Source organism: Heterodontus francisci, chromosome 27, assembly GCF_036365525.1.
Source record: "Heterodontus francisci isolate sHetFra1 chromosome 27, sHetFra1.hap1, whole genome shotgun sequence".
NCBI lineage: Eukaryota > Metazoa > Chordata > Chondrichthyes > Heterodontiformes > Heterodontidae > Heterodontus > Heterodontus francisci.
Genome location: NC_090397.1, coordinates 16135009 through 16146477, shown reverse-complemented (window position 1 = coordinate 16146477; position 11469 = coordinate 16135009). Strand labels below are relative to the sequence as shown.

The 11469-nt window shown below is 40.2% G+C and overlaps 1 protein-coding gene across 3 annotated transcripts in view; it reads right to left on the bottom strand.

Annotated features, from left to right (window-relative positions):
• Positions 1 to 775: 775 nt before the first annotated feature.
• Positions 776 to 11469, bottom strand: part of abcc9 (ATP-binding cassette, sub-family C (CFTR/MRP), member 9) — a 206112-nt gene continuing 195418 nt past the window's right edge. For all 3 annotated transcript variants that reach the window (XM_068058911.1, XM_068058912.1, XM_068058914.1), the window contains 3 exons: positions 8913 to 9046; positions 8228 to 8290; positions 776 to 3280 (listed from right to left, as the gene is read on the bottom strand). In XM_068058911.1, coding sequence (XP_067915012.1) covers positions 3143 to 3280; positions 8228 to 8290; positions 8913 to 9046 — 335 coding nt within the window. In that variant the 3' untranslated portion in view covers positions 776 to 3142. The remainder of the gene's footprint in view (positions 3281 to 8227; positions 8291 to 8912; positions 9047 to 11469) is intronic.

Below are 11469 nucleotides of genomic sequence, written 5' to 3'. Positions count from 1 at the left end.
GTTTTGTGACGGGTAGGCCGTGCCTCACAAACCTTATTGAGTTTTTCGAGAAGGTGACCAAACAGGTGGATGAGGGTAAAGCAGTGGATGTGGTGTATATGGATTTCAGTAAGGCGTTTGATAAGGCTCCCCATGGTAGGCTATTGCAGAAAATACGGAAGTATGGGGTTGAAGGTGATTTAGAGCTTTGGATCAGAAATTGGCTAGCTGAAAGAAGACAGAGGGTGGTGGTTGATGGCAAATGTTCATCCTGGAGTTTAGTTACTAGTGGTGTACCGCAAGGATCTGTTTTGGGGCCACTGCTGTTTGTCATTTTTATAAATGACCTGGAAGAGGGTGTAGAAGGGTGGGTTAGTAAATTTGCGGATGACACGAAGGTCGGTGGAGTTGTGGATAGTGCCGAAGGATGTTGTAGGTTACAGAGGGACATAGATAGGCTGCAGAGCTGGGCTGAGAGATGGCAAATGGAGTTTAATGCGGAAAAGTGCGAGGTGATTCACTTTGGAAGGAGTAACAGGAATGCAGAGTACTGGGCTAATGGGAAGATTCTTGGTAGTGTAGATGAACAGAGAGATCTTGGTGTCCAGGTACATAAATCCCTGAAGGTTGCTACCCAGGTTAATAGGGCTGTTAAGAAGGCATATGGTGTGTTAGCTTTTATTAGTAGGGGGATCGAGTTTCGGAGCCACGAGGTCATGCTGCAGCTGTACAAAACTCTGGTGAGACCGCACCTGGAGTATTGCGTGCAGTTCTGGTCACCGCATTATAGGAAGGATGTGGAAGCTATGGAAAGGGTGCAGAGGAGATTTACTAGGATGTTGCCTGGTATGGAGGGAAGGTATTACGAGGAAAGGCTGAGGGACTTGAGGTTGTTTTCGTTGGAGAGAAGGAGGAGGAGAGGTGACTTAATAGAGACATATAAGATAATCAGAGGGTTAGATAGGGTGGATAGTGAGAGTCTTTTTCCTCGGATGGTGATGGCAAACACGAGGGGACATAGCTTTAAGTTGAGGGGTGATAGATATAGGACAGATGTCAGAGGTAGTTTCTTTACTCAGAGAGTAGTAGGGGCGTGGAACGCCCTGCCTGCAACAGTAGTAGACTCGCCAACTTTAAGGGCATTTAAGTGGTCATTGGATAGACATATAGATGAAAATGGAATAGTGTAGGCAGATGGTTTCACAGGTCGGCGCAACATCGAGGGCCGAAGGGCCTGTACTGCACTGTAATGTTCTAATTCTAATTCTAATACAGGCCCAGTTTCTGCAATCTCTCCTCATAAGACAATCTCACCATCCCAGGGATTTGGCTGGTGAACCTCTGTTGCATCCCTCTATGGCCTGTATATCTTTCCTTAGATAAGGAGACCAAAACTGTACACAATACTCCAGGTGCGGTGTCACCAAGGCTTTATACAATTGCAGCAATACATCTTTACTCCTGTACTCAAATCCCCTTGCAATGAAGGCCAATGTACTATTTGCCTTGTTAATTGCTTGCTGCATCTGCATGCTAGTTTTTAGCAACTCATGCGCAAAGACACCCAGCTCTCTTTGGACATCAACACTTCCCAACCTCTCACCATTTAAGAATGACTCTGCCTTTCTGTTTTTTCTACCAAAGTGGATCACGTCACACTTATTCACATTATATTCCATCAATGTTCTTGCCCGTTCACTTAGCCTGTCCAATTCCCCTTGAAGCCTCCTTGCATCCTCCTCACAACTTACATTTCCTCTTAGTTTTGTGTCATCTGCAAATTTGGAAATATTACAACACCTAAAATACCTGGTAGTCAGACATCAATAACCGATCGCAAATATGGAAGACAGCGGCAGCCTCTATCTCGACTAAAGGACTATTTGTTTTCATAGTGCCTGCTCGTGCATGCATATTTAGTTTCAACTACATTTCAGAGTTCCTCTATGTGCATTTTTTTGAAGTCTGAAATTGATGGTATATCTTTTTTTCCTTTTTGAGGTGAAAGATGTGACCTGGGACACATGTGATGTCTGATTCATCATCATATGATACATCAGGTGATTCAGTTGTTCTCGCTCTTGTTTTGTGTGTGTGTGGGTGTGTGTGTGGGTGTGTGTGTGGGGGGGGCAGTGTAGTCCAGTAAAGCAGCAGACCTATGGAGCTCCTGAAACTACTGCAAGTTCATTTGTTATTTTCTATGCTTAATAAAACATGGATACTCTTTCTAACATGCACATCTATGCCTACTATTTAAAAAGGTATCGATACAAAATCCCATTAGGTTAAAGTGGAATGGTCACTACGACTGTTTGAATGTGATCATTTCCAAATACTGGAGAGTGGATGATGAAAGGTGCGTATCTGTAGCAATATTTCCTCCTTCCACACTTCTGATTGTCACCTTTTATATTTTTTAAACAAGGATAGAATGCAGCTGCTGAAATTGTTATTGCTGCAGCCTTGTGTTTAATGTAGTTATTTGACTTGGATTGAATCTGGTTCCATTGCCCATGTTGAAGCTACTGTCCAGAATAAATCTGCTATTTTTGATTTCTAAACCTATGTAAACACAGTTCCCCCTTTTACTATGCATCTGCAACCTACAAACCTTTCAAAAACTTCAATAACTTTATCTTTTTAACTGAATAAATAGTATTTGAAACAATGTGATCCACGTTAGATATCGTGGCACACGTTTGAACTTGCACTATTCTCAGTTATATTGTCACTGTTAAAATATAAAAGCCATTCTGATTCGACGCTGAAATATTTTCTATTACTGCATTTCAAAACATGTGCAGTTCTAAAAAGTCTGAATAAATCCATTAGTTCATGGACAGTGGCATTTCCCTGCAAAATTGCTTTGTGTTCTGTAGCTCATTAAAGTTGTGAAAGATCACTTGTTTTCAGGTTAATACTAGTGCAGGCTCAAGAATTAAAGGACTCTCCATCAGGTGATCTGCAATATGTCATGGGAAATGTTATGATGGGGGTCAGGGATCTTAAATGAGACAGCTGCAATTTTCTGATTCTTGGAGATAGTGTATAAAAACATTCTATTTTAAGGAAGACTGCTGTAAACTTTATATAAAAAATACAAAACTGTGGTTGCAGAAGGAGAAAACAAATATCAACTTGCAAAGTGAGAGCTCTGGAAGATTTACATATCAGCCTTAACAAAAGATGCAAAAATGCCACCCTCGTGGGCCAGGAGACTTTCGGGTTTATCATATTCGAGAATATTCCCCCGTTTCATCACAATAACCAGGTCCGCAGTCAGTATGGTGTGCACACGATGCTGCAGGAAGAAGAAGAGCATTTTAGAATGTAGCCCAAGTCCAATGAACCAGTCAAAATTAAATCATAATGGTCCAGAATTTACGGTCAGTGGCAAAGTGATGGTGCCCGCCATCGAAGAAAGCTGCCCACAAAGATCTAGCAATTTCTGTGGTGTGGATTTCCATTTTCCTGACGTCAGTTTGAATCTGGCGGCAAGTCAAGGAGATCTCCAGGTGTCCAGCAACAGTGATGACATCAAGCAGAATAAGCAGCCAATCACATTGAAGTATTCTCACAGACAGCAAAGCAGGAAATAAAATGCACTGAATTTTTCACTTTTAATTAAAATTTTATAGAAAGCAAAATAAATGGTACATCCACATGGGATTGAAATAGATGCTGAAATATAAACAAATCTTGTTCAAACTTTTTTTTTAAAGTATGTGAATTTTTTTTTATCATAATGGAGAAATTTGATATTCCACAAATATAAAATTAGTTCCTTCGGGCCAATAAGGCTGTTCAGCAGTAAATATGAACATAATGCACTTCTAAAAATGCAGTTACACTTCATTCAGCAAGATGCAACTTTTTCAAGGGTTTTTATAGTGAGATTAACAGTGTAGAAGGACAAGATTTCATCAATTCAGTGATTTCTACTTGATTGAAGTCTGCGGGTACTTCAACAATGCACACGATGGGGAAATGTAGAATCACTTGCAGCAACTTTTGGATTTCCACTTTTAACTGTGCATGTGCAAACTCCAGAAGTTGCTGTCAGTTTCAGAAGCGTAAAGACAACGAATGTTGACAGTTTCGCCATCATTACTACCGCAACATCTGGGCCATTATTTACATGTGTATTATGGATCACCAGTTTTAAGTCCCTTCCTCAGTCTGAAAAGGGAACATCTAGGAATATGAGTGGGTTATTCAGCCCCTCAAGCCTGTTCTGCCATTCAAGTAGATCATGGCTGATCTGCACCTCAACCCCATTTCAGCTGCTGGAACTTAAATCCATTGAAACACTTAAACAAGATTGTGGAAAGTGCCTGGATTGTCCAACCAATTGTGGCTGTGAGTTAGAGAGGACAACCAGGTTTCTACATTTCACAACAATCACAGATTTATAAGTCTGGTCAAAAAAGTTAAACTTTAAAAAGCACAGCAAGCCCACACTAGCACTTAAAGATTGAGAAACTGAAATTAATGTGTCCTGAAATGCTTCCAGGTCACACAGAAAATTTATCTCATGGCAATGTGAGGGCCAACTTTCTCAATGTGCTCTTCTGGCGAGGAACCTTACTCGGCAGAAGCAGCAGTGGGGAAATCATTGGCATGTTCCCTACCCATTATGAATGGAAAATCTATAGGAAGTGCGTCTGCAATTTGTTGATAAGCACTCCCGTGGGGTGAAGCTGGGAGCCAGGAGCAGCATTGGGAAAATTGTCCCCTTTTGTGCAATTATTCTGTACTTTATGTTTGTTAGTCTCACACCAGCTTAGTGCAGTAACACCTTGGCCCATATACACAAAAGTAAGAAGAAATTACAAATTGCTAAGTGATAAAGGTTTATTTTTCCCATTTGTATCACCAGGCATGGCCTGTTGCAGACACGCTGGCCTTCATTTTCATACCTTTAGTACTCATAGCTGGAAAATCATGGACAGAGTCCCTGTAATTTCCCAACCAGGTATGTCCAATAGGCCTCACTCACCCCAATAGTGTCAACTAGCAAAATTGGTCCTTGAGACTTGATTGCTTATATTTTCCTCTATTGCTTAAAGGAAAGTTAATTCACTTCTGGCCATGTTTCATGACTGCCAATCAGAATGTTGAGCGCCCCCAATATTACTTTAGCCAGTCTTGTCCAATTCTGGCAAGACAGCATTCATTATGCATTCCTGAGGATATTAAGTCAAGTACTGGGACTGGAATCACATGTAGGTAGATTAGCTAGGGTCCTTTTCCGTTTCCTTAGAGAGGTAGTTGGGTTTTTACAACAACCTTGCAACTTTTGTGGTTTTTTTCCTATGTCCAAGCCGCAAATGATCAGATTTACTGAATTCAGTTTCACAGTTTACTATGATGGGAATATTACCCCAGTCGCTAGTCCAGTACCAAAACCACGAGGCTACCTTTCCCAATGTGTGCCTGTAACACAGTCTTTTTATACATCTCATGCAGCTAAATTGGCATGTAACTGCATTTACTGGCCAATACTTCACTTATCAAGCTGTGTACTGCATGCAAACCTTAATTGAAATGGGCCGAGAAAGCACTTACAATGTCCATTTTTAGACCAGGAAGTAGAGATCGTCTTAGATAGTTTGTTTGACCTTGTCAGCTGTAAGTTCACTCTTTGGTGTATGAGTTTTTAATTGATTTTATTCCTATACGTTTGAAAAACTAGCACATATCATTAGCCATGTAGGTCCATCTTTTCCATATTAAATATGGCTGATTTTCAGCTGCAAGTTCATTTGAGTACATGGGATGCCAGCGAGAGTTGGGTCTTGCCAGGGCTAGGTATGGATTTCTCATAGAAATTGGGTCAGGCTGGGGTTACTAACAGAAATCATATTAAACCAGAGCTGCCAGCAGGAGTTGGACTGGGTCAAGACCACATCTCCTGGATTCTACCTAAAAGATTATTTTTGTAACTGTAAGATTACTTGATTATAGCTAATTTTCATTCTCAATGGGAGTTCAGAACTCAGTTTCCTTTTCCTTCTTCTGGGTTTACTTAATATTTAAAGCTGGACTCTATCAAAACTTTCACAGTTTTTGACAACACTTTCTAAGTTAACAGCAAGACAGAGTAGTGCTAGAAACAACATTTTAGTCCATTTCCACTTACTATTAATTTTGCTTACTTATTTGCTGAAGTCTAATTTCTCATTACACTTAGTAGCCGGAGGAAAATACACCTCTGTATGTTTAGGGGATAAAACCCTTGTGAATGTGGGCTCTGCCAATGTGAATGCATCAAATTAATGTGAAAGCAGTTTAAATAGTGTTTGCTTACATAAATTACATTTTGCAATCAGCAAGCACAGATGGAACACAACAATAAATTAAAGAGCTCACAACGATAAATTAAAGAGCTGTCAATCGATGAAGTTAAGAGCGGATTAACTGAGGAATCAAAAAAAATTCCAATCACTTCAAAGGTTGTTTGTACCTGTGATGAGTTTCTAGGGCCACTATTTACCATGCAACATGGCCTTTTAACATAAATAGATGCTGATTTATTTTAATTAACAATATATCAATAGTCACATACCAGATGTGAACACTTTCTTCCAATGACAGTAAAAATTTGAAATAATATTTAAGGACTCTAAGTTTAGGAGTTAACAGCTCACTTCTTAATAATCAGGTTAAGTATTGCTTAAATAATGAAAGACAAAGCATATTTTTTAAACAAGGTATTAACCTAGATCTTGAACCACAAAAGATGCACAAATCTCAAAGTACTAAAGCTACTCAATGGCAGCACGTCAGCTTTGGTACTCGAGATGCAGTAAGCTTGCGTGTTTACATGAAGATTCCAGCATTCCAGCAGAGAAACAAAGAAGCTCAAAACTGCCATGGCTGATGCCAGTATCCATCAAGTCTACCAACCCAAGAGCTGGACTCTGTGCCAATAGAGTGCACTGGACTCCTCTACTTGTTGGACTTCACCAGAGAGGTAAAAATGCTCTCCTCCTGGGAGAGCAATTTTGAGGAAGCACCATACTCCACTAAAATACCCTCGCAAAAGACTAACACTAGGTCTGTATCCAGAATGGAATTCTCACGATGCTGGAAGGAGAAATAGTAGAGAAAAACAAAAAGTGAATGGTGGAGATAATGAAGGGGAGAGAAAGAGAGAGAGAGAGAAATAATCATGTGAATAGAACAACAAAAGGAAAATTGTCAAAACATGGTAGAAACGTCAAGTTGCAATAAATGCAAGTAATGAAAATTCACAGGAAACCATCTGTTTGAGGGGAACACTCCTTCAGAACTACTGACCACAGCGAGAGAGTGCAGTTTTCTGACTCATTCTGGACTTTAAATGCCGGCCTCTATTCTGTTGACCTTTTGATATTGACTGGCACGCTTACTCAAGTCACTTATTTAATAACATGATTGAAATCTTTGTGCTTTTTTCTCTCACTAGGGTAGATCTTGACTTTGTGTGATAGTGTAAAATGGGTGAGAGTGGATCAGCAGCCCACCTTAAATCTGTCCCGATTCTTATTTCTATTAAAGTCAATGGGAGAGATGTAAAATGGGCTGTTGCCTCACTGTCACCCATTTAATACTCTTGCACAGAGTCAAAATCTACTCCGCTGTGTTTTCTCTGACTCCGATTCAGTCTAACTACCAGAGTTAAGGGTAGTTTTTTATTTCCTATGGTCAGAGTGCACATAATTCATCTGTTTTAAAGTATATGAAATCATGATATGCCCTCCCTCTGGGCAAAGATGAAAATTATATCCTTTAGCCTGGTGTATTCTGATGACATCTTTCTTGTTAAGTCTGATGCCACTGAGAATGGAAGCTTCCTGTGTAAATTTCCCTCTGACTTAATTTTTATTTGTGTAATTACAGTAAGAAAAATACAGTAATACAATATGAGGCAGACATTTCACAGTTTATACTCAGCACCATCATTTAACCCCGGCGGGTTCAGTAAGATTAAAAAAAAGTGCTGCGATAACCCTGGATCACTGATTGGTGCATAAAGCTGATGCCATAATTTAGATACAAATCACGTTTAAATAAAACAATTCAGCAAGAGAAAAAGACAAACCAATGTAATACAATGCTAAAGCATAAAACTGTAAACTTCAAACATCCACAAATATTCATAACATAGCAAGTCTGAATGCATTATAAATGAGGAAAATACAAATGAAGATTGAATATGAAGACTATAATAGCACAAATACTCAACTCCATCACTTGTACTTACTGCGATTGTCACCACGGTGCAATTGGCAAAGGCTGTCATTACTACTTTCTGCAAAATGCTCTCCTAGTAAACAAGGACAGAGTCGGACGTTACAGAGAATCTGGTGGTTTAGAAATGCTACAGCAAAAATGGCTTAACTATAATATTTCTTATAAGGTTTTTTTTAAAGAAACATCAATTTTCTTGTTGACATGGGGATGCTCGAATAGGGTATCCCTCTCTGTTAGGTTCTTCCAGTGAATGCAATTCCAAGGAGTGCTCTGGAGTAGGTCCATTGCAAAAAGCAAGATATATACATTCAAAACAAATCCAAACCAGTGGACCCCAGTAAACCATGCTGTGGGCTGGTTTCCACAATGCAAGCTGCCAAACCTTGGTATGGTTTCCTGACATATGACTGCTGTTGCGCTAGTTTGAAATTGTGGCTTCTTTTGTTTGCAGTAGAGTCACTGCAGGATGCACAGGAATGTTGCCTATAGTTGATGTGTAAATCAGACTTTTAATAGACAAATCTTCTAAGAAAAGTGGAGTATTTTAAACAATTGCACTTTCCTACACTTTCCTTCTTTAGATTTATGGAAAACAGAAAGAAAATAATTTGTAGACTTTTGACATTTCATGAAGAAGTTATGCCTTACATTATGTGATAGTAAAGTGCCAGTATATCCTTAAAGGTTTAACTTACTGTAGCCATGTCAATAGAAGCTGTAGCCTCATCCATAATCAGAATGCTGCTTTTCCGTACAAAGGCCCTGGCCAAACTAAAGAGCTGTCTCTGTCCAACGCTGAAGTTCTCTCCACCTTCAGTTACCATGGCATCTGCAAAAAGAACAAGGAGACTTCATTTAGATGTTCAAACTATAGGTCACGTATTGTTCAGGCTTTGAAGCGCAGCACTCAATTTATTTTATTTATTTAGAGATACAGCACTGAAACAGACCCTTCGGCCCACCGACTCTGTGCCGATCAACAACCACCCATTCATACTAACCCTACATTAATCCCATATTCCCTACCACCTACCTGCACTAGGGGCAATTTACAACGGACAATTTACCTATCAACCTGCAAGTCTTTGGCTGTGGGAGGAAACTGGAGCACCCGGCAAAAACCCATGCGGACACAGGGAGAACTTGCAAACTCCGCACAGGCAGTACCCAGAATCGAACCCGCGTCCCTGGAGCTGTGCGGTGCTAACCACTGCACCACTGTTGGCCTTTCACTGGTTGTTACTATGCAAATGATAGACAGTATCAGTAATTTACTGTGTTTTGAAAGGTTACTCATCGTAAGAAAGAACTTGCATTTATATAGCGCACCTCATGTCCTCAAGGTATCAATTACTTCTGAATTGTGGTCACTGTCATGTAGGCAAATGCATCAGACAACCAGAGAATGAGATACATGTACAGTTGGATAAATGTTGGCCAGAACACATAGAGAATTCCATTGCTGTGCCACAGTATCTTCTATATTCACTGCAACAGGCAGACAGGACCTCGGTTTGACATGTTATTCGGAAAATGGAACATCCAGCAGTGCAGCACTCCCTTGGCATTGCACTGAAATGTCTGCCAAGATTTGTGTTCGTCTATGCAGTACATAAAGTTGCTTCCTTTTGTATTCAAGGACAAGTCAATACATTATTATCCTCACTTAATAATAAAGGATCATAGAATCAAAGAATATTACAGCACAGAAAGAGGCCATTCAGCCCATTATGCCTGTGCTGGCTCTATGATAGAGCTATTCAATTAATCCCATTCCCAAGCTTTTACCTCTGCTCCGATCACCTAGTTCATGGTTTGTATTAATATTTTAGAGGTCACTTTTAGTTTTGGGGAATTAAATATGTAGCTGTAAGAATTTCATTTGGTTGCAGACCACCTAAGATTTACAGTTCAAAGATCTCTCCATGAGTGCTTACAGGGACAGAGTTAGACAGGTGAGAGCTATAAAACAGCCATTGGACTTGTTTAGTTGGGAATTGAAGCCAGAAAGTCTGGAAGGGATTGCACTGTCATTGTTAGCAATATCAAATATTCATGTGGCTATCAGAAATGAAAGAGTTGCTTGGGGTTGGAGGTAATTAGTTTAAATTGCTATCTGGGACATAGGAACATAGGAGCAGGAGCAGGCCATTCAGCCCATCGAGCCTGCTCCGCCATTCAATATGATCATGGCTGATCATCCACTTCAATGCCTTTTTCCCACACTATCCTCATTTCCCCTTATGTCATTTGTATTTAGAAATCTGTTGATCTCTACTTTAAACATACTCAATGACTGAGCTGCCACAGCCCTCTGAGGTAGAGAATTCCAAAGATTCACAACCCTCTGAGTAAAGAAATTTCTCCTCATCTCTGTCCTAAGTGGCTTCCCCCTTATTTTGAAATTGTGTCCCCTGGTTCTAGACTCCCCAACCAGGGGAAACATCTTAGCTGCATCTACCCTCTCTATCCCTAAAGTATTTTGTAGGTTTCAATGAGATCACCTCTCATTCTCCGAAACTCTAGAGAATACAAGCCCAATTTCCTCAATCTCTCTTGTCTTCCCGCGAACAAGTCTGGTGAACCTTCGTTGCACTCCCTCCATGGCAATAATATCTTCCCTAAGATAAGGGGACCAAAACTGCACACAGTACTCCAGCTGCGGTCTAACCAAGGTTCTACACAATTGAAGCAAGACTTCACTATTCCTGTACTCAAATCCTTTTGCGATAAAGGCTAATGTACCTTCTAAATTGCTTGCTGCACCTATATATTAGCTTTCAGCGACTTATTGACAAGGACACCCAGGTCCCTTTGTACATCTACACTTTCTAATCTCTTACCATTTAAGAAATGCTCTGCACATCTATTCCTCCTTCCAAAGTGGATAACCTTACATTTTTCCACATTATATTCCATCTGCCACATTCTTGCCCACTCACTAAGTCTGTCCAAATCACCTTGAAGCTGCTTTGTATCTTCCTCACAACATATATTCCGACCTAGTTTTGTGTCATCTGCCAACTTGGAAATACATTTGGTCCCCATTTCCAAATCATTGATATATATTGTGAACAGCTGGGGCCCAAGCACTGATCCCTGCGATACCCCACTAGTCACAGCCTGCCAATGTGAGAATAACCCATTTATTCCTACTCTCTGTTTTTTGCCTGTTAACCAATCCTTAATCCATGCCAGTATATTATCTCCTATCCCAAGTGCTTTAATTTTGCTAACCAACCTCCTATGGGG